Genomic DNA, 24,173 nt, shown 5'->3' on the forward strand with positions numbered 1-24,173 from the left:
AGGGCATGTTCGGATGAGCGATGGCGTTCAATGCAGGGTGTCAGTCAATTAAGAATTGCTCCATACCCCCTGTTAGTTCAACAATTTGTGGTTTGCAGTCGTGGGAAGAAAGACAGATACTAGGTCGCCCATTTTCGAAGCCTTGGGGCCTGAGGCAAAAGCAGCAGCCAAGCCAACGACGGCAGTTAGTCTCGGCTTTAGCCCTCGGATTTTCGGCTTTCCGGCTCGGAGTGGGGGATGCCAGAGGCGAATGCTTCGGACCCCCATCAAAGCACTTTGTTTGAGTCCGAGATCTCGAATCGAGGGTGACTATCGTGGAGAACCAGGCGGCTTTGATCACGGATCTGATAGCCAGATCCGACGTTAGCCGCACCGGATGGATGCCCACAAATGTGAAAAACTACTCCACTTGTTGCCGACATCTTGTAAATCAGAGGACCCGTCATCGGGAATGTGGGGGACTGATATCTTGAGTACCTCGTGAGCATTTATTCCTCACAACTTGCCTTTCTGCGACACTACATTCTGAATGCTGAACGTTGGAGAGTAGTTTGGGTGTCTCACATCCGTACCACATTGTCTGCGTCCACGACCTCCCCCAAGACTGATGGAGGGGCCACAACCACTCAGGCCCCGGATTTTCAGGTCCCGATGGCTTATATTGGATGGACACCAGGTAGTTTCCACGCAAGTCTGGTGTAAGACAACGTTCGTGGTCCGCTGCACGTCTAGCAAGGATCTTCCATTTGAACCTACCTTGACCCCAGTCCCGACAGGAGGGTTCAAACAATGAATGGACGGGTGAGCGCTCAACCAAAGATCCGATATGGACCTACGATGAGTGCGATTGAGCATTGTCCCGGAGCGACGTCGCTTGTGACGATGGATAGGGCAGGTCTGGTAAGAGACTCTAGAAATGATCACGTCCCCGAACTGTCCTGAAGGGCCCTTCTTTGCTGTTTTTGCCGGAGTCAAGATTGTCCGCTCGGGCTAGGACTGAGGAGGGTGCCAAGGTACACCACCTACGAGTACGGTAACTTATTATCCGCAGTTTCCTGAACACTTGGCATACACCCTTGACTTCCGACTTGATCAAACGAGCTCCAAGTCCAGGAAAGATCCGCGAAGAGCCAGCCACGGCCACATTCGAAACGGGGAAATGCCACTATGCATCCTGAATTGTCGAAAAGGGTTAAAGAACACCGTGATCTCACGGTGGCACTTCGAAATAGGAAACCACACTAAGACAAAAAAAAAAAAAAAGAGCAAGAAAGCAGGTGCCGAGACTCAAAGCAAAAGGATTCGGGAAGGCTCGATGCAGGCTGCCTCCAAGCAGGAAGCACCTATAAGACGAGCATGTTGCCATCCCTGAATGACTCTGTACAATCACTGTTGGTTCCTCAGTGGTTGTCCAGACTACTCAACATGCTCATCGTGAGCCACCTTCTCCGCCTGATAGCCCTTTTGTGGGCTGTCACCCCCCTCACAGGGGCTATCAACCTGCCTCGTGGGTATAACAAGCCGCTGGCGCCAAATAGCGATACATTCTATACTCCTGACGATGACAGCTGGCGAACGCAACCTCCGGGTTCCATCCTCAAGTCCCGCCAAGTGACGATTGGCTCGGCTCTCTTGATCCCCAAAGGCCTTGCCGCAGGGTATCAATTGCTCTACCGGACCACCAATGCCCACGGTCTGCCCAACTACGCAGTGACGACGATCCTGATCCCGTTCGGGGCCAAGCTGGATCGTTTCATCTCCTTCCAGACCGGGTACGACTCGGCCAACAATGACTGCGGCCCTTCTTACGGGCTGCAATTTGGCGCCTCTACGAATGCCAGCGAAGCCCTCATCGAGCTGGCGGTCGGGATGCTCCCATACCTAGAGAAGGGGATTCCGCTGGTCGTTCCGGACTATTTGCAAGTGGATGCGGCGTTCGCCGTCGGCCCCACGACAGCATACGGGGTGCTAGACTCCATGCGCGCCGTGCTCCGCTCGACACACATCACCGGACTGTCGGAGAATGCAACGATCACCATGCAGGGATACTCGCAAGGTGGCTTGGCTGCGGAATGGGCAGGCGAATATCGCAGTACATATGCGCCGGAAGTCCACATCGCCGGGGCCGCGATTGGGGGTATGCCGGTCAACATCTCCGAGGTCTTCATCGGTGTGGAAAAAACCCTCAGCTCGGGATTAGCCGCCGGGACTCTGGTCGGGATCGGCAATGCCTACCCCGAGTTCAGAGCGTACGTGGACGAGCATCTCATCCCCAAGTATCGACCGCTTCTTGAAATCGCACGGAAGGAATGCGTGGCCGACTTCTATAAGATCGTCTATGGTTACACTGCCCAGCTTGCATTCAGGAATATCACGGACTGGTTTGACACCGGACGAGGCTTCATCAGTGACAACCTGGACTTGTTCAACGAGATTGGGGTGCTCGGACTGCACGGGATGCCGGACTTTCCAATGTTTGTCTGGAAGGGGACGGACGATGAAGTCGCGGTGGGCATTGAGGAGCATGATGCCCTGGTACAGGCGTGGTGTGATGCGGGAATTCCCATCCAATACCTGCGGGTGCACAAGACTCTTCACACGCCTAGCATTCCGCCAGGTCTGCCGGGGGCGCGGGCTTTCATGTTGGATGTTTTTGAGGGAAAACCTCCGACTGAATGCAGGACTGAGGACAAGTTTGGCACCGGCGATGAGTAAATAAACTATCTTTAGGGAGGAAAGAACGCCATCGATAGTCGATGACCCCACAGCGGCATCAGTCCTAAATGGTATTGTTAGCAGCTATTTTAGCAGACTGGATATGCCCTACTAGGCCCCTCATCTTATCCACTTGCTCGCAGATGTTCCTTGTTTGCATTGAACCGGTGCAATCAAACCAGGCCGTAGGGATGCTGTCGGAAATTACGATGTTGGACAAACAGCCAGGTGATAACATGGTTTCGCGTCGTACGTACCACGCTTCCAGACCCAATTTGGAAGTCTGTCCAACTCCTGTAGTACCATGGCCCCAAAGACCCACTGGAATGCAGGTTAGAGTGTCACTGCATGCTTCAGCACGAGCCACATGCATCAATACATTGATTTTCCGGCGACGGATCTTGAGGTCAGACTGTTGGGGATTGCCCCTAACCTCGAAGAGGAAACAGTTTGTTGCCGATCAGCTTCCAAGTTGCATTGGATTTCAGCGTGGAGCGAATGAATTCAATCTCAAGGTCGCACCTGAAGACGAGTCCTTGAGCATAGTCTTCCATTACTCAAGCCGAGGCGCGAGAGAAAGCAGGGCAGGCCACAGCAGCCGCGCAAGAACCACGCTGCAGTACCACTCGCCACGCCCGCTGCAGAACAGCCCGCCTTCTCTTCTTGCTCAATGCCACACCCAGTCACTGGGAAACCAAGTTGCCACCTTATGACTATGAGATCCCGGTTGCAATGTTGCACCCAATGGGGGTCCCCGCACTCTTCATGCATGCCGCACTGTCCGGGTTTCGAGTGCTATAATAGAGCCTTCTCCTTCAACTCTCCCCAACCACACTCAAACGACCGCCCGCATTGGCATCTATACCCCATGTCTTCAACAGTTGCACCCAAATCAATCGTCCATGGACCGTTCCACCCCCCTCTGAAGCTCTGCACAATCAGCCAGCTTCTCCGCCAACACGCCGACCGAGTTAACACCCGCCGAGCGGTCGTTGAAGTACAGTCCGGGGCACGATTGACCTACCACGATCTCGAGATCGGGACCAAGCAGATCGCACGAGCCCTAATAGCCAACGGGGTTCAACGCGGCGATCGGATTGCTATCTTCCTCGGAAACTGCGAAGTCTACGTGGAGATCTTCTTTGCGGTTGCCAGGATCGGGGCGGTGGCAGTCTTGCTTCACGGGACGTACACCCCAAATGAAGCGCGGAATGTGCTGCGAACCACCGGTGCGTAGAACGACAAGTGTCATGTCCGGAACGGATATACTGAAGGCTTGTCGCAGAATGCTCTACCTTGTTCATCTCGAGTGGTCTCGGAAATAGAGGCTCGCGTGCCTTTCTAAGCTACCTCGAAGAATCCAACATGTCACTGGCTGTCGATGTGCCATCGGTGAAGCGCATTGTCTTAGTTCATGACGATCACCCAGATGGCAGTTGCTTGACTTTCTGGACAAGATTTCTCGTCAGTGGGGATACAGTGAGCCCGTCGCGGCTCAGTCAGCTCGAGGATGAGGTTGGCGGTGACACAGTATGCAGCTTTCTCCTGACGAGCGGAACCACCGGCGTCCCCAAGGTAGCTATGTTGACACACGCGTGAGTAAGACCATTTTTCCTAAGCCTGGAACCGAAGCCAAATGCTCACTTGCGAGCATAATTGTAAATAACTTGATTAGGAACATCATCAACAATGCCTTTCTGGCAGGGAATCACATGAGCCTGACCGAGGAAAGTATCATCTGCAACCCACTGCCCCTGTTTCATTCCGGGGGCCTGATACTCGGCCTCATGACATGCGTCGTCCGTGGAGCCTGCATCGTATTCCCCGCGCCAAGTTTCAGTGCGTCTCGCACCCTCGATTGCCTCTCAGCAGAAAAGTGCACTGGAATGCATGGCGTCCCGACCATGTTCGCTGCAGTCCTTCGCCACAGGCACCTGCAGCCCATGAAAGGTCCAATCCGGCTCAAAAGTGGTCTCATAGGGGGTAGCGCTCCTTCAGAGGCACTGTGGCTCCAGATCAAGGATGAACTTGGTGTCGAGGACTTTTCACTCGGATACGGTATGGCCATGTCCGGTGGCGATGGCATCAATTTCTCATTATGATTCATGCAGGAATGACCGAGACATCGGGTGCGGTCTTCATGTCCCCGCCAACGAGCGCGGATGCGACCCGAATGCCACGCTCCCTGACGATTTTGCCTCACACGAGCGCGAAGGTGGTTGACAGCAGGGGCGACATCGTGACGGTCGGACAACGCGGCGAGCTCTGTGTCTCGGGCTACCTTGTACAGAAGGGATATTTCAACAATGGCGAGAAGACGCGTACGGCCATGATCCAGGACGAGAGCGGGACACTGTGGATGCGGACGGGCGACGAAGCATTTTTCGACCGCGAGGGAAACTGCTCTGTGACCGGTCGCATCAAAGACATTATCATCCGAGGTAGACATCCCGCTCCCATCGCTGCACCTGGGTGTCGGGTAATGCTAAACGGGTGACAGGAGGAGAGAACCTGTATCCAACGGAGATTGAGGATCGGTTGAGCGAGCATCCCTCCGTGCAGGGGGCGTGTGTGGTTGGCCTGCCGGACGACTACCTGGGCCAGGTAGTTGCGGCTTTCATTCAGCAGGAACCAGGGACTGACCGGCCATCCCTTGAGGAGCTGACTGCATGGGTCCGCTTGAGTCTGAGTTACCATAAGGCTCCGGCCCGGGTCTTCTGGCTTGGAGATGATGGTCTGCCCAGGGATTTCCCTCTGTTGGGAAGTGGCAAGATTCGCAAGAACGTGCTGGAGGAGATTGGGTGTCAGAAACTGTGTGCATTGGATGCTTAGTGGTATAGCTGTTGGTGTGTGAGCCTATATTGCTGGGTCACATGACGCAGGAAATATGAAAACACCTCAGTATTCTCAGCGAGTTTTTTTTTCTAACATTATTGATTTATAAAGTTTGTACTCTTTTAGTTTTTTTAGTCTCTGTAATGTGTTCTGGAAATAGGTTATAAGCCCAACTCTGTGCTGAAGTCCTAAATTAGTTGTTTTTATTATGATATTTGTTTTGATTATATTATTCATATTCTTAGTCGAAAAGATGTTTATCAAAATATGCTAATCTACTAATTCTTACTGGTTTATCTACTAAATGATCATATATACTTATCACGGTGCAAGCCTAATCTACTTGTTTAATCTACTTTACCAATTAATTTATTTTATATGTTTTATCTCGAGTGGCCAACAGCGAGGTCAGATCTGATTAATTGAAGTTTTTATATCTTACCGCCAGATTATGGTTTGATTAAGAAAAGCCTTTATATCCAACTGCAGGATAGCTAAAAAGTAAGTAGGTCATCATTTGGATTATTTTGAATACTATGGCTGTTGCCTCATCGAATTCCACTTGACTCGCATTGGGCGGGGTTAAATAACATAGCTCAACATTAATTGTCCCTCAATTTCCGAGTCCGAGTGCTGCCATGGGGAATGACCCTGGTTTCAGTTAGCCTTCTCGTCATGGTATAGCTTCCTCATTCTCTAACGTATAGACGCCGCCATCAACCAGCACAGCTCAAGGCAAATTGACCAGTGAACCTCTACCTCCGTTGACCGGACGATCAATGACGCATTTCACCCGCGAGAGGGCTACGACTGGTACCACGATTGTATCGGTCAATGGACCATCTCCGTTGACCACCCATGCTGAGGGCTCAACAGCGGCAGCATAGGTGAGCAGAAAACTGATGAAGTGATTGAGACGGTGTGCACCACTTGGGTGACTGCAAGCCACGCATACCCGTAGTGTACATTGGTTACGTTGGATCTATGTTGTTGAGCCAGAGTAGAGGCTACTTGATTAATAAAGAAATCGACGTCAAGCACTGAGAAATAGACTCACGTGCGTGAACTGACTATTATCTAGGCTGCAATATATCTCGAGGAGCGCCTGGTACTTGTGAATCTCGGCCCCACAAGACGGTCGAAAGGGCCAGCTGCCTGGACCGGGTTGCAAGTCTTTGACATGCTGGTTGTCATAGGTTTCTGGCACCGAGGCATGTCATTGTGATTGATCCGATCCGTGCCAGGTGAAAGCCCCGGAGGAAAAGTCTTCATGTGGGGTCTGAATCCGGGAGGAGGCGACGGCGGCGAACATATCAAATCCTAATGCCCACGACATTGGCGATGGCATGCTGGGCAGCTCCGAGCCAGAGGCATCCACGTCTTTTTTCGGGTCGCTGCTCACGATGGAATAATCCAAAATAGACCAGAAAGTCGCTTCGCAGAGCGGATCGATGTCTTGCGTCCTGCCCGTCGTATCCAGCAGGCTGTCGAGATTGTGCCGCTGCTCGTGCAAGTTCCGTAAACGGAGAGACTGTGTCATCGTGGTATGATCAGTGACTGGGTGCAGTAGCTTGTGGCGTAGCCAAAAGGCCTCGCTCCGAAGTGATAGACATACCATATGACTGGCGTGCGGCCACAGGCTGGCCAGTCCATCAATCATGTGCAGCCCACTTTGAAAACATTCCAACATCTCAGAAGACTGAGGTTTGGGACTCTGGGTCGTCTCGTGGGATGCAATTGATAAGATTCCGCCCGCAACTACCAAGCAATATGCATAGAATGAGGATTGGACAGGTCCTCCCGCATTAAGCACATCCTGCAGTAGATTTATGAGACGTACGGCATGACCTATGCCCGCTTTCATCCCCTGGGCTGCAAAGCTGCCGGGTACTTTGGATTTTAAGGGTCGAAGGGACTGGCAGAGGATAAAAGGATGGTTCAACAAGCAATGGCAGAGATGGAAGAGGGTATGTGCGAAAATGAGATGACCAAGCTCCTGATACTTATAGGGATCTCCCATGATCCCGTCTCGTCCAGAAGCCAGGTCCGTCACTTGAACTGGACTCAGCTCGGCATAGTGTTCGAATAAGAGTAAGAGGGAGCACACGGCTGCATATTCCGATTTTGTGTCCCAGGGTGGTATCTCGTCGCTGTGCCGAACGCCGTACACATAGCGTGTGCAACGTCCGAGGATCGATGCGAGGAGAATCACCAGCGCAAGGGAGCTAGGCGTATCCTGCAACGTGGTATTCCAACTAAGCAGCTGGTTTAAATTACAAGTCTTCTTTGTCTGTCCGTGGCGAAAGCTTCTCTCGTCGCACGGAAGCTGTATATGACAGTCCTGGTCGAGAATGATGAGCGGACGAGCGCGGCCACAGGAGATCAATTTATCGAGTAAGTATACCGACCAGAACACTCGCCGGCGCTCCTCCTGTTCAGCCGGCAATCTCCATTCCTCGGGCTCTACCATCAAACCAAGGCCTTGGGATATGCGAGCAGCTAGCCCGGTTTTGAGCCAGCCTGAGTTAGTTCTTCCGGCTGCGGATCCCAGCGGTCAGTTGGTATAGACTCGCGTTAACAGTTAGAACGAACCGCACCTGTAAAGTCAATCACAGCGAGTATATTGATTGTTTGTACCGTTTTAATATCTATACTATCCTCGTTCAAGTGATTCATCAACACAGAAAGCCATGCTTCCCGTGTATAGACCTCGGACATCTCTCGCTGCCTGCTCCTGTAGAAATCATGTGTAGAGAAACGAACAGCGGCGGCCAGTAAAGCCAAGATCAGACAGTTAGGCAAGGATCGATCCTCCAGTGTCCGGCGAAAGCTCGCTTCTTGGACATTACTGTATGGCTGATTATGAACATGAATGAAGTATGCATCGACGGTGGAGTCCAGAACGGATTGAGGCGGCATGCAATAGGGGCGCTCCCCGGCGGCGGCAGCGGCGGCGGTGGCAGGAGGTTGCGACAGGTCGATTGGCCGTTGCGACTGTGCGTGGTCTCCCAATGGCCTTGATGTTATTACCGAGTTAGCCCTGTCTGATCGTGGTGGGTGACGGGGGGAGGGGGTTGGTGGGATTCGCCTTACCCGGGCTGCAAGATGGTCTGCTCGCTCAGCTCGGCTAGGCGTTGTTCGAGTATGGATATTCGTTGCGATAATTGAACCTGGCATGTTGTCAAAGACACACATCAAGAGAGAACAACGGATATAACGGATAGCGATACATTCTCGGAGGTGGGCGTGCCTGCGGTGGCGCTTGGCGGATGCAGGTTATCATAGGAACCGGAATACGGCTCATAGACACAGGTATGCTTATTGCGACGACATTGAAAACAGACTGGCCGCTCCCCTGTGCACTTGGTTTTCCGTCGCCTGTGAATTAAGATCCAAGAGTCAAGTCAAGTCCGTGCCAGTTTGTGCAGGTCCATACAGATTGGGTCACGTACCGGCAGTTAGAGCAGGCCTGGCGAATATGCTTTTGAGGAGAGCGTAAAGAAAGATGGATTCAAGCTTTCTAGACACTTATTTAACTGCCGGCCGAAGGCGGTAAGCTGTCTAACTAATAGAAGACTAGATATTTTATATATTTTTTTAGTTTACTATAAGACCCAAATATTTTAAAGCTATTTAAACTATATAAAATTATTATAATAGAAAAAACGGGCTATTTTTTTAGTATTAAAATATCGGAATAATCATATAAAATAAGATTAATAAATACTACCGGTAGGATAATTATAGAAAATATAACTAGCCCTCTGTATAATAATATTATTAAAATATATAAAATTATATAAATAATATTTGAATTATTTGTTTAAGTAAATATTTAAATAATATAAAGTCTACTATAGAAAATAGCTTAATAAAACTATTTATAAGATTATTTTTTATATTAATATACTAAAAATCTATTTTATTATTTTAATATATATTTTTTATATAAAACAATCTAATATTAATTTACTATATCGACTTTAAAACTATAGATATATATATAAGATTAACTGTATTATTAAAATCTGTATAGATAATTATTTTTTTATTAATAAATAGACCCAGTTTTATAATAGATTTATATAAAAAAATAGTCTTACGGAATACTTTATAAAATATTATATATTTAGTTGGTATAAATAAAGTTACTAAAACTGTCTATTTATATATAAATTATAATATTAATAATTCTATATATATAATAATATAAATCTTTGAAGATTTTATATTATTATTATTTATATATAAAATATTAATATAGATTTTAAATTACTTATTATAGTTACGGCCGTATATAATATTAAATATAGAATTCTTAAAATAATATAAAATATATTTAATAATATTTTTATTAATTAACTATAAAGAGGCTATTTAATATTAGATTTAGTATATAATATATTTAATATTAATATATATTTTTATTATTAATTAATTTAGTTTTTTTAATATCTTTTTATATTAGTTTATATTAATAAAGTTAAGGTCTTTATACAATATGTTCTAATATTCGAAGTTTATAGAGGTTTTTTTTATATAATAATTAGTTATACTATAGTCTATAAAAAGTTTATTAATATAAGTCTGTTAACTAATAGTTACTGTTCTAGTAATATAATCTTAATATATAAAACTACTTAAAAATTACATTAATTTATTAAAATATTTTAATTATATAATTTTTTAAGCTTATATAATACGGCTTTAATTTCTGTTATATTAAATACAGCAAAAAGAAAGTTGTTTATATATAAAAATAAAATTATTTTTTATAAATATAGATATAGATATTTTATTTTAATAATTTAAAACTAAATATATAAAATATCTTATTAATTATTTTATTTCAAAGAAATACTGCTTGCTTAAGACTATATAATATTTTTTTAAATATTAGATTTTATTGAGTGATTTATAGAGGCCTGTTAGTTAGTATATATATATAAATTATTTTTAAAATTTAGTATTAAAATATATTATAATAATATTATATTAGATATATTATAGCTGTAGAAGTATAATAATAGTAATTATAAGCTTTAAAATAGTATTATTTAAAATTAGAGTATAATTATTCTTAAAATCAAAACCAGACTGTTAACAGTTTTTATATATTATTTAGTATATTTTAAAATATTATATCCAGCTGTTGTTGTTGGTCTTTATAGTATATACTTATTTATTAGAAAGAATATAAATATTAGATAACTAGTTAATAAGATTAAATATATTCTTTTTTTATTATTTATTATATTTAATTTTTATTATCTTTAACTAATTCGGCTATTAAAAAGATATTTTAGTAGTATTATAGGTTTTTAAAATTAAAACTTTGTTAATATATATAAATATTATATTATATAATTAGAATATCCTCTTAAAACCAGGCTATTTATATAATATATTCTTATTTAAATAATCTAATATCTATAATAACTAGGATTTATAATTTTTATAAAAATAGTATTTTTATTTAGATTTAATATTAGTAATTTATATATTTTTTAAATAATATATAATATCAGCTGGATATTCTAATTAATTTAAAAATTAAAGTCTACGGATGTTATATACTATAAAATCTTAGTAGCTATATTACCTACTATTTATTTTAGTTTTTAAAATATTTTTAGAGTTATAATTTAATATAATTTTAGTAAAATATTAGTATTATATAATTTTATATCTATTATCGGTATATATAACAGCTCCGGTGGTAGATCTTCCGGTAGTATAATAATAATATATTTTATAAAATTATAAAACTTATTTTTTTAATATAATTTTAAAATATTTTTTTATATTTTTAGTTATAGTTATTATAAGAATCTTGCCAGCTGTAATAGTTCTAAATTATTATATATTTATTAAAAACTTTTTAAAAATTATTATTTAGATTAAATATATATAAGTATTATATATAAATAATTAATATGTTAGTTTTAATATTTAGATATATATATATTAAATTATATAGTAGAACTTATAAATTAGTATTATTAATTATTACTAGTGTATATACTATAATAATAAAATTTAATAAAATCTTATATATAATAATATCTAATAATAATAATTTATAATATTAAGATTACTATAGTATATTTATAAGTATAGCAGAATTATTTATTCTTTAAAAAATAAAATAATTTTTATTTATAATATTAAATTCTATTTTTTCTAGTATATAAAAGCGGCGGAGATGGTTCTTATTTAAAATCTTAAAACCAGATACTTATAGTATATAATAAAAATAGAAATAATTTTTATTTAAAAAACTAATTAGATCTTTTTATTTAAAGAAAATTATTTTAATATTTAATATTATTAATAATACTTCTGAATAAACTCCCGCTGTTAGAATTTAAAAAGTAACTTTTTTATTTATAAATTAAAAAAAATAATTATTATTATTTTTTTTTATATATCTTAAAAAATATTTATAATAGTTTTTTTTATAGTTGTAGATATAAAATATCTTAGAAAGTAGTAAAAAGATAAAATCTAGATTTAGATTTATTTATAAATTAATAATTTAATAATACTTAATAAAGCTGTTTACTATTTATATATAATTAGCTGTATTAATACTAAATTATTATTATTTTTTAGCAGCTTAGACCAGATAGTATTTTAGTCTTCTAATAGTAAGAAAGAGCTGATAAAAGAATTGTTACGGGACGGATAGATTGTGCTAATCGAAACGTGTCTTTGAATAAGAAGACATAGCTGGAGAGCTATTTCGTCTGTTTATACGAAATTCTTTTGTATATGCTAGGCTAGTGTTAGTTAGTATATAGTATTACGAGATCTTAGATACCAACTAGTATCTGAAGCCGAGCTTTATACTAGAATCTTAATTTTATAATAAAAGTCTTTTTTTTTTCTTCTTCTCTTTGTTTTATTCTTATTTTATATAATTCTCTGCAGCTTGTTGTATATCGCAGCTTTCTAATAAATAAAGTTCTTTTTTATACTATTTATACAACCGGTTTCGGGGGTGTGGTTAGGCTTAGCTACTAGCTTTGTATAGAATATATAAAATATTATATAAGAAGGCTCTTTTTTCTTTTTTTTAAATTTTTTTTTTTTATATATCTTTTCTTTTTTTTTCTTTTTTTTTAATCTGCTTTATTTTTACTTATATAAGTTTTTATTAATTTCTTTCTGCTTGTATAATGCCTCTGCTTTCTGGTGCCGAGAATGATAACTTTAAGAAGTCGGACGGTATACTTATTTTTTTTTATTATAATTTTTTTTAAGTTTCTGTTATTATATTTAATTATAATTTACTTTTTTTTTGTGCGGTATGCTACTATATATAATTCTCGTATTAGTAATATAGAAAAGTAGGTGATTATATAACTTATAATATATAGAAATAAAGCTCTATTCTAGTTTTATTATACTTCGGATTAGTAGTATGTCTGGCGCTTTTTTTACTTTAAATTTAAGATAAAAGTTGGTGCTTTTATTATTGTTTAAATAAGATAGTTCTGTAGATTTTCTGTACAGTATTAATTTAGTTAGATGTATACCGAGTGTTTTTTTATATTAATAGTTTTTTAATTGTTTTTTGTAGTCTGGTGGTGCTGAATATTTATAGATATAATATTTAAAAAAAGTTTCGGCAGACTGTATAACTACTTAAATAGTAGAGTAGTACTTGTATTAGGTATAAGTTTAAGAATTATAGTATATATTATGATTACTATAACCCGGCTGAGTCTAAGTATAAGTCTATAATAATTGCTGCTCTTTTTCGTAATATTATCGAAGAATTAGTAGACTGAATATAGTATATAAGTAGAATTTGATATAATAATAGTTAGTTGTTTTTATCAGATTAAATAAAGCTTTTTTTAGTTAAAAAAATAATAGACTGCTTATTTACTCTTTCTTCTTTTTTTTTTGTATTTTTTTATTATATTTTTTTTTTGTTTTTTTCGATTCTGTACAATCTAGAACTAGAAATAGAAGTTTCTGGTTTTTATTTATATAATATTTAGTTAGGGTTTAATTAGGGTTGCTGTTGCTATTTAATAACAGCTTCTGTATTATCAAGTACCGAGACTGATTTTTAGATTAGTTTTAGATAGTCTTTTTATTTAATTAGATACTATAACTGGTTCTTTCGGTTCTTCTTTATATATTATTTATTAAGAATTTCTTTAATTTTATATTCTTCTTCGCCATCGACTATTATAGGTGGCGGTTGTATATTATCTTATAATTACGATAGTAGTATATTATTAGCTGTTAACCGAAGAAGATTAATATAAAAAATAAAGTAGATTTTTTTAGATATATTAAGCCGTACGGTGTACAATTCTATTTTTTTTAAAATAGTATATTTTATGTTTTTTTAGTCTAGCTTTTTACTTGGGTGTTTTATTTGAATATTCTGTAGATTAAGCTATACTTAGTCGTTTTTTTAATATAGTAAAGCAGTTTAGTAGAATTTATTAGTCTGTTTTTTTATATTTTATTGTATATAAGTAATAGTATTCTAGGCCCAGTCTAGGATATTATATATTTTTTGTATAATTATATTTTTTTATTAAATAGAACTTAAAGCAGCTATTTTCGGATTTATACTTTAAATAAATTTTTAGTATATTAAACTCAGCTCGTATCTGTGGCTTAAGAAGAATAATAAGAATCTAATAATTATATTTATATAACTATTAATTACTAGTTCGGCTAGAGGTAGTAGGTTAATCTAGTTTTTTTAATTATAGTTTATATAAGCTTTTAAATAGGCTTCGATAGTATTATTAGCACGTTCTATTATTTTATTTATTTAGAAATAGTAAACAGTAAATAACTATTTATTAATTTTTAGTAAATTATATATTTTTTTTATATACAACTTATAAACTGGGTACTCTAGTCTGATACTAGAATTCTTAATAATTTATATTATTTAAAAACTATTTTAAGTAATATTTTGGCTGTGGCTTCTGTAGAAATCTTTTTTATTATATAAAGTATTACTTTTTTTATTAGTTTATCTGTAACTACAAGTAGATTTATATACAACTTGCTGTTAGATAAGTTAGTAATAAAATTTATTATTAGATTCTACTAGAATCGGTCCGGTATTAGCAGTAGTTTTAATAATTTATATTTTAATTTTTATTATAATTTTGTATAGTTATAGATATTGCAGTTATAAATATATTTTTTTATATTTTGTAATATATTAGGCTAGAAGTATATTCTGCTGAAATAAAAATAAGTCTGTTTTCAGCCGGAATATTCTATAATAAAAGAATTATAGTTACTTCAAATAAATTTTATATAAAGTAATTTATAATTAGAAATCTACTACTTCTTTTTAAAGTATATCTAAGTCTTTTTTGTTAAATACTTATTTAAAGAGACTTTAAGTTTTAGTTAGAATAGGAATTTTCGGATTTCTTTTTATACGAGTTTTATAAGAATTTAATAATCCGAGTCTACTGCTAAGATATAGATTTATCTAATCTTGGATTCTTCTTCTAGTTTTAGTAGTTTTATTATAGTTTGTTATATTTATTCGAAAAAGTTTTTATTTAGTTTTATTTTATTTTTTTATAATTATATTAAAACTATAATAATTAGACTAGTCTTCAGTTTTATATTTTTTTTTAATATTCTGCCAAATATTTGGATTATATAAGACGAAGTTTTAGAGTTCTGTTTATCAGATATATTCTATTTTTGTTATAAAAAAATGTTTGCTTATTTATTTTCTGTTTTTTTTTCGTAGACTAATTTAAAGTTAAATTAGTTTAGTATTAAGTTTTATTATATATATCTCTTAGAGAGCTTATGTAGTTTAAAAAAATATTTTAAATTTTTATAATCAGTTACTATTATAAATTTTAGTACTGAGTATAACTCGGTATTTTATATTTTTAGATATTATATAACTGCTAAAGATTTTTTATTATAGATCTTATAGTTGTATTCGGCCGGGATATTTTATTTAAAAAAATAGATATAAAAATATAGTTTTTTATTTTTATTTATTTATAAAAGTGTTCCTCTAGTATTATAGCTAGAAGAATTAGTTTCTACTACTATTATATATTTAGAATTAAATAAATAAAAAATTAGCTCTGTAATAAACTTTTTTTTAGTACTTAAAAGCTTATTTTATACTCTTAGATTTATTAAAAAAGCTGGTCTTTTTTTATTAGATTTATAAGCAGTTATATAATAGTCGAAAATCCCAGAATAAATCTATAATAAAAGTTTATAAATTCTAGAAAACTTTAAACTATTTTTACCGACTTAAAACTTTTTTAAAAGGTGATTGCTTCGACTTTCTTAGAATTTATTTTAATATCTTATTTGGTATATATAATAAATCCGAGATATAGAATTTTTTTTTATTTAAATTTATACTTCTTAATATCTAAGAATAAACCAGCTTTTTTAAGTTTCTATAATATTTTTTATATATATTTACGGTGTTTTTTAATACTTTTATTAGTATAAATTAGTATATTGTTGATATAGACTGAATAGAATTTGTCGAGATATTTATATAAGATCTAGTTAATATACTTCTGAAAAGTACTTAAAGTATTTATTAGACTAAAAGATATTACTAGCTATTTATATAATCTATATTATATATAAAAGGCTGTTATCTATTCTTAATCTTTTATAATATAAATTTTATAAAAAACAGATAAGATATCTAGTTTTATAAACTATTTTGCTTTTCTAATTTAATTTAAAGTCTTATAGATTAAAAAAAGTAGATAATAGTTTTTTTTTATAATAGTATTAAGTATTCAGTAGTTTATATAGAATTTTAACTCTTTTCTGGATTTTTATATAAAGAGTACTAAAGCCGCTGCTAAAGAGTAGCTAATTTATATAAAATTTTTTTCTAATAGTTTAGTCAGCTTAGAGCGTAGAACTGTCAGCTTTTTTTAAAATATATTATATAAGGAATTCTAGAAGACTTCTGGTTTTTTTTTATTTTAGTATATAAGCTTAATCTTATAGTTGATATTTTTTTTCTAGTATAGTAGTAGTTTTTCTGCGTTCTTCGGTTAAAAAAGGAATAAAAAGTCCTAATATTATCTAAAAAATATTATACAAAAATCAACTATTTTTTTAGTTTAAAGTACTTTTTAAATATCTATAAATAAAATAGTAAATATTTCTGTATTCTTATTTTATTCTTTTTATAAGTAGTTTTCGAGTTTTACTCTTATAATTAGCTAGAGTTTTAATTTAATATATTATAAATATATTAAGTTTTTTATTTTTATTTTAGTTGTATATAAATAGAGTTATTCTTATTCTATATTTAGAACTTTTTTATAATAAGACAGCTAATTTTTTTCTAAGATTAGATTATAGCCGAGATTATCTAATATTATATAAAAATATACTTCTTTTTTTATATAAAAGCTTATATCTATTCTTATCTATATAATAAATTAAATTAGTATTTTATCGCCGAAAATCTCTTTTACCGGTCTTAGATTAATATCAATAATTGTTAGATTATTTATTTTAGCGAATATTTTGCTTATAATATTATATATTAGATATTTTAAGTCGATAAGAATTTAGGCTGTTATAATAAAATTTAAGATAGCCTCTATTAAAAAAAAGTATTTACTTATATATTTTTTTTTAAAACTTTTCTATTTTCTTATAGTTTCGTCTAAAGATTTCTGTTTAGATATACAACTTTATACTAGACTTTTTCTTTTTCCAAATTAGAGTTTTTATCTAATAAATTATACTGTTTTCTTCGCCGTTAAAAAATAGACATGACCGCGGCTATTTTTATTAGTTATATAACAGGTCTTAGAGAATATTAGTAGATAAGATATTTATTTTATTTATAATAAAAACAGCAGCCTGTTTTATGTTTTTTTTATATTTTATTGGATATTATCTTTCGGGCTTGTTTCTGGGATTTATTAATAGTTATATAAAAATAATATTTATTTTATTATATAACAGCTACTTAAATAGATTTTTATTTTATTAGTTTAAAGCTCGGTTTATATTATACTAGTATAAACTTAGTATAGTTTTTCTTAGAAAAAAAGAATATTCTATTAAGATTATAGTTTATATACCGTAGTTAGTTGTAGTAGTCTTTATATATAGACTTTTATAAAATTCCGACTAAGCTTTTAATAAATTTTTAGTTTACTATAGTATTTAGAATTATTTTCTTTTACTTATCCAACTAATTATGTTTTTCAGCCTGTAGCAAGGCTTTATTAAAGTTATTAAAAATTTTTTTAGTTCTGTTTTTTTTTGCTTTATTATATTTATTCGGTTTAAAATTTTTTACTATATATCTGGGTCTCCGAATATCTTATTTATTATAATAAGTATATTATCGAGTTATACGGTCTCAGTTTTCTAAAATTTAATCTAAAAAAGTATTTGTTGTACTACTTTTTTATATAATCAACTATAAATATAGAAAACTTATTCTAAACTAATAAAATAGCAGTTTCTGTTTATTACAAGTTTTGTTTATATATTTAATTTAAAAAGTTTATAGTTGTACTTATCTTTTTTATTAAATAGTTTTATATCGGAATGCTAAGGGCGGGATCTATAGTTCGGCTTGTACAGTTATTATAAAAGATTTTTTCTAGTTTTACTGTTATTAATAAGAATTATATTATAATTTTATAATTTATTTATCTATTCTTCGAAGACTAATTTTTACTTTACTATTTTTATACAGAGGCTGATTAGCTTCTGTAGAAAAAGCTGTATATTATTATAGATAGTTATAGATACTGTAGTCGGCTGTAGTTCTTTTTAATCTATTTATTTTATTATTTTTTTAATTCTGTTTTATTCTATTTATATGTTTAATCGGGCTCCGTTTTAGGACTTTTTATAAGCTATTTCTAATATTACAGGACGGATAGATTATGCTAATTAAAATATATTTTTAAATAAAAAGAAATAACTGAAGAGCTATTTTATCTGTTTATATAAAATTTTTTTATGTATGCTAGACTAATATTAGTTAGTGTGTGGTGTTGCGAGACCTTAGGCACCAACTGGTGCCTGAGGCCGAGCTCTATACTAGGGTCTTGATCCTATAACAAGAATATATAAAAATATTTCTAATATTATTATTATAATTATTATTATATATATATTATTTAAGAAACTTAATACTATTAAAGTATATAATTCTTTTAAATTTTTATTTATAGATTTAAAATATATAACTATAATTATTTTTATAGCCGATAAAATAGCTGATTTATATTTATAATTTAAATTTATATTTTTTAATATATTAAGAATTATTAGAGTTGATTAGAATATAGATTTTATAGTTATATATATAAAGATATTTAATTAATATAATATTAGATTTAGTATTAAAATATTTATATTATTTTAAGATTAGTAATAAATTTTTATTTAGTAGAACTAGATAGTTAATAATATAAACTACTATTTTAATTATTTTTAGCTAAAAATATTCTAGTAGGCTGGTATTAATTAATATAATTCTAATTATTAATATAATATACTATTTATATTATTCTGTATAGGTATTCTAATAATAGTAATATAAAGCTAATATAAAATATATAATATTTTTAGATTTATACTACTTTCTAAATTTTATAAACTTACAGTTATTATTAAGATGCTATTCTACAATATATTAATTAATAATATTGTTATATTATTTATTAAATATAATTAATATATTACTAGCTTTATTCTTAAGATTTTTTAATAAATAGATTTTTACGCGGCTAGTAGATAAATTAATAAAAATTAAATAGTATTTCTTATTTTTAAATTTTATAAACTTTAAGTATTAAGTATTATAACTTTAAATATTTTATTGATTCTATTTTTTAATTATTAGTTTTTATAATATTTTTTTACATATTTTTCTAATATTACAAGTCTTATATTTGAACTCCGGCTTACTAATTATTTTATTATTAATATTTTTTATTATAATAATTAATTTCGGCTTGTCTGTGTAGTCCAAGTAATAATATAAAAAATATAAATTAATAGTAGTAAGTTAAAGATATTTAAATAATTTATTATTATTATATATTTTAATAATAAATATTTTATTATTTTATATATATTTAATAATATAACTGGTATTAAAATCTTTAATTTTATAGTTTTTAATATATTAAATAATATTATAATTATTAAATATTTTTTTATTAATAATAGACTATATAAAATATTAGGGCTGTACTTTATTTTTATAATTAATTTAACAGCTTTGCTGTTTCTAATATTAAAATATAACTTAATTTTTTGTATTTTTTAGTCTAACTATAGCTGCTGGAGAAGTTAATATATTAATATATTTTTTGAAATATTTATATCTTATATTTAATAAGAAAATTAAAATCTAGTATTAATATATATCCAGAACTAAAATCCTATATTTATATAATAAAATAGTTTTTTTTACTAGATTTCTCAGCAATAATTATACTAATAAATATATTAGTATAATAAAAATATACAGCAGCTGTAAGATTTTCTTCTACAGTAGAAGATTTATAATATTATATATAAATCTACGGTTTCTATTTTTAAAAATATATATTTAAATAAAAATAAAAATATAAATTAATATTATATATATATTTATTATAAAAAATATATTTATTATTTTTTTTATATAGAAATAATCTTTAAATCTAGATAAATAAATTATTAAATTAATTATCTACTAGCTTTTTTAATAGCTATATAATATTATTTTTTTATTTTTTTTAATATATTCACTAAGATTATATTTTTTAATTCATTATTTTTTTTAGATATTTATAGAACTATATTTATATAATCTATATTTATTTTTTATTTTTTAGTAATATTTGTAAAATAAGTAATTAAATTAAAGAATTTAGTATTATTATAAGAACTATTATTATTTTTACTAATATTATTCTTATATATTATTATTTATAATAAGAAGTTATTCTTCAAATAGTATAAAAAAATAGTAGTATAAATATTTATCTTACAGCTGAAAGCCCGAGCGTCTGAATATTTATATTAAAATATATTAATAAATTATAATAGTTTTATATATTATAAAGACTTTATAATTAAAAGACTAATAATTATAGTCTGTTTTCTGAATATATTTTTTATATAAATAATTCTATAAATAGCGGTAAATATTTTATTTATATATTTAAGCTCTAAGAACTAATTTAAATATTTTCTAAATATATTTTTTAACATTAAGTTTATAAACTATTTATTAATTAAAATTAATTATTATTTTTATATATTAAAGTATTTCTTGTCTAGAACTAACTATAGTAAGATTTTATTAATAAGATCTTTTATATAATAAAAATAAAGGCTTGTTTCAATAATATATAATTAGATATTCTATTTTTATTTATTTATAGAAAATATTAATAGTATTAATAGAAAGTCTAATAGCTTATTAGAAAAAACTTTATATTCTTATTTATATTATATATAATATTAGATAATAGTATTTCTACTTTTTGAAGCAGCTTTTTAATCTAGTATTCTTAGTATATATTAAAGATATTCTGCTTATTAATCGGCTAACCGTAGTACTGCTTAATATATATAAAAGTCTAGGAATTAGAAGAAGTAGAAAAGATATTATAAATAATATAAATTTAATAAATATAAGATTTCTTAATAAAATATTAATAGAGTTAATGCTCTGAAAAAAGAAAAAATATTAAATAAGAAAAAGATTTATAATCTAAAAAAAGTATAAAAAAAAATAGATTTAAGCTATCTAGACACCTATCTAACTGCCGGCCGAAGGCGGTGAGCTGCCCAGCCAATGGGAGGCCAGGCACTCCACAGCTTTATAAGACTGCGCTGCTGGGGATCCGTGAGAGGATCCATCCCAGAAGGACGGTAATGATGCGATTCAATATACAGAAACGGTAGTAGGTAGAAAGAAGTGCTTGTGCTCTTTGAGAAGAAAAGATTTGCTACTGATGCCACCGAGAATGGGCTGGGAGGAAAGGCATGGGGGAGGGGAGCGAAAGAGACCCCGAGGGTGCCTTCGAATGCGGGGAAATTGAAGGTCTTCCAAGGTCTGTGTTATCCCTTCCCATTCTTTCGGCCTTTGGGTGGCAAAGGCACATGTGTCTGTGTGTGCACATGTACAAATACACCAATTTAGACACACAGAACCAGTCACATTCCACTGTCCAAGGGGAAAGGGGGAGGGAGAGGGGGTGGGGGTGGGGGTGGCTCAATTGCAGATCGAATAACACCGTCTCCATAGATATACTGTATACGCTGTGTATATTCTATGTAGGTTGTTTTATTGTGATCATGATTTGATCTCTTCAATTCAGGGAGGACCATCTCGAGAGTCTAGCAACCCACAACGCCCCAAGCGCGTAGTGACACCAAGGAACTGACAGCCGGAGGGTTACGGAACGGTGCGGCCCGCATCTCCGAATGCGGCTACACTGCCGCAAGGCGTACTATCTGTCCTACTACGGTAGTACTACCGCCTCACCTAACTTTCGTTACCTTTACCTGTTCAGTGCTCGTTGACCGACGTGGGAGCGGAACCATTCCCCTCAAGTCCGGTCCGCAGGAGTCGTCTGCAATCAGGGGCGGCGATGCATCCAACGTGGGGTAGGGTTTCCTGAGCCCGAGGTGTAGGCAGCGCGGGAGCTGGTAACTTGATAACTTATATCTATTGCATGAGGAGTCTGTTGTTTTGCTTCTTTTCGCCGTCCTTTGCCTCAAGGTCTTTTTCGCATCAATCCTTTCCCTTTCTATCTCTTTAACCTATCAGTCAGTCTAGACCGATCGACGATTCCTGGCCATGACTGTCTCCCAGATTCGACCCGTGCGACTGTCTCCCGAGACAAAGCGGCTGCTTGATATTGATGCTCAACACTCGGCGGGCGGAGTGTTTCCCCTTCCCGTCTTCATCAAGTCGGGCAAAGGATCGATACTCAAGGTAAGCTGCCGTGGAGGCCCGGGGGATTGGGAAGCCAATGCTAAATCGACGCACTTCCAGGATGTCGACGGAAAGGAGATCATTGATTTCATCTGCATGCTGAGCGCAACCAACCTCGGCCAGTGCCAACCGCAGCTTCTGAAGGCTGTCAGTGACTCGATGCAGACCAGTATGTATATCTCCTGTTCCCCAATCGATCCTTGAGGCAAGGCACAGCAGGCTCATTTGGTGTGTGTGTGTGCGTGTATCAGTCACCCTGACGAACATCGCCACTAAGGTGGGCGATTGGGCCGAATTTACGCGAGACATGTGTCAGCGATTCGGATATGATAAAATGGTCGGCATGGTCTCTGGCACCGAAGGCGCAGACTCTGCAGTGAAGTTTGCTCGCAAATGGGGCATCAAGGTCAAGAAAATTCCCCCGCAAGACGTCCTTGTCTTTGGTGTGGCAGACAATTACCACGGGACCGGGTCGGGCATCTGGCCCATCATGAACAACATGGGTCAAGCTTCGGGTATGACTTCCCTCCCCCCTCCCTTCCTGTGCAGTCTCTTATGGGTCCTGGCTTGTGACGGAAAAGACTCTTCCTCTGACGTGTTCTCGGAGCAGACTACGGCGTCAGCAACCACAACCTCCGCAACAGCAACCCCGCGACTGGCGCGCCATTGACCTACTGTTTCCTCCCGGACTTTGAAGCGGCATTCATGGCCAACCACACTCGCACGGCCGCGGTCATTATGGAGACTATTCATGGGAAAAAAGCGTAAGTGCCTGCCTGCCGAGGACGGGTTCCAAGTGCCGCTGGAAGGCATCCGAGTGTCTTACTGTGGTGCTGACATGAGCCTTCACAGCACCTTCAAAGAGGAGCTGGACCTCGCGATCGGCGTCCGGCAACTCTGTAAAAAATACAACGTTCTGTTCATTGCCGACGAAGTGCGCATGGGGTCGGCCAAGACCGGCAAGTTCCTCTGTTCCGACTGGATGGGACCCGAAAACAAGCCCGACATGGTGGTCATGGGCAAGTCGATCACCGGGGGTGCCTACCCGGCGTCGTATATCCTAGGCAACAACGAGGTGATGGACTTGGTGGGCGGATACGAATCGGTCGCGACGTTCGGGATGGCCCCAGCAGCCATTGCTGCGACCCGCGCGATGCTCAAGATCGTGGATGATGAGAGCCTGATGGAGCGTGCCCGGTGGATTGGCGAGGTCTGGGAGAAAGAGACGGCCGACTGGAGTATGCCTTGGCTGGACTACACGACTCACAGAGGGGCTGATCTAGGTTTGTATCTGAGGCGCACCGGAAATCTTCGACTCACCACCCGGAGACTCGGCATGCTGTGCCTTGATAAAGGGGTTTTGACATACCCTGACGGGGATCGAATCCGGTTGGGGGTGGCGCTCAACATCCCCGAGGAGGAACTCCGCCGAGGAATTGCCATTATCAAAGAGGCGCTCAATGAGCTAGATGCTCATGAAGAGATGGAGACTGGCCCTCCGATGAAGGGCGTTATTCCGGAAATGTAAGGCGAAACAAAAGGTGGAAAACAAAGGTTCCGAACAAGATTTTCGTTGATCGTGCTCACTTGTGATTGTAGCAGTTCCATTTGACATTCAATAACAACACTGTTCTAAAGT

At 34.9% G+C, this 24,173-nt stretch overlaps 4 protein-coding genes across 4 annotated transcripts; 3 read left to right on the forward strand and 1 right to left on the reverse strand.

The window, feature by feature from the left end:
• Positions 1–1,425: 1,425 nt before the first annotated feature.
• On the forward strand, positions 1,426–2,715 carry BO66DRAFT_463942 (putative lipase 8 precursor; the record flags this gene model as incomplete). Its single annotated transcript, XM_025652441.1, has 1 exon — positions 1,426–2,715. One exon carries the CDS (start codon positions 1,426–1,428, stop codon positions 2,713–2,715), a length of 1,290 nt encoding a protein of 429 aa, XP_025498414.1.
• Positions 2,716–3,583: 868 nt separating this feature from the next.
• Positions 3,584–5,547, forward strand: BO66DRAFT_415797 (putative long-chain-fatty-acid-CoA ligase; the record flags this gene model as incomplete). The annotated part of the gene is made up of 5 exons (XM_025649560.1): positions 3,584–3,944; positions 4,001–4,310; positions 4,391–4,773; positions 4,827–5,156; positions 5,216–5,547. The coding sequence occupies 5 exons, from the start codon at positions 3,584–3,586 to the stop codon at positions 5,545–5,547; spliced, it is 1,716 nt and encodes a 571-aa protein (XP_025498415.1).
• Positions 5,548–6,766: 1,219 nt separating this feature from the next.
• Positions 6,767–9,034, reverse strand: BO66DRAFT_463953 (Zn(II)2Cys6 transcription factor; the record flags this gene model as incomplete). The annotated part of the gene is made up of 5 exons (XM_025652442.1): positions 6,767–8,088; positions 8,148–8,590; positions 8,644–8,720; positions 8,781–8,928; positions 9,003–9,034. Coding segments are annotated over 5 exons (2,022 nt in total), but the record flags the coding sequence as incomplete, so codon positions are not given.
• A 13,362-nt stretch (positions 9,035–22,396) lies between these two features.
• BO66DRAFT_463958 (putative acetylornithine aminotransferase) lies at positions 22,397–24,094 on the forward strand (the record flags this gene model as incomplete). Its single annotated transcript, XM_025652443.1, has 5 exons — positions 22,397–22,534; positions 22,595–22,703; positions 22,786–23,049; positions 23,145–23,298; positions 23,387–24,094. 5 exons carry the CDS (start codon positions 22,397–22,399, stop codon positions 24,060–24,062), a joined length of 1,341 nt encoding a protein of 446 aa, XP_025498417.1. The 3' UTR covers positions 24,063–24,094.
• Positions 24,095–24,173: the final 79 nt, after the last annotated feature.

The sequence above is a fragment of the Aspergillus aculeatinus genome, assembly GCF_003184765.1.
Source record: "Aspergillus aculeatinus CBS 121060 unplaced genomic scaffold BO66scaffold_77, whole genome shotgun sequence".
In the NCBI taxonomy this organism is placed as follows: domain Eukaryota; kingdom Fungi; phylum Ascomycota; class Eurotiomycetes; order Eurotiales; family Aspergillaceae; genus Aspergillus; species Aspergillus aculeatinus.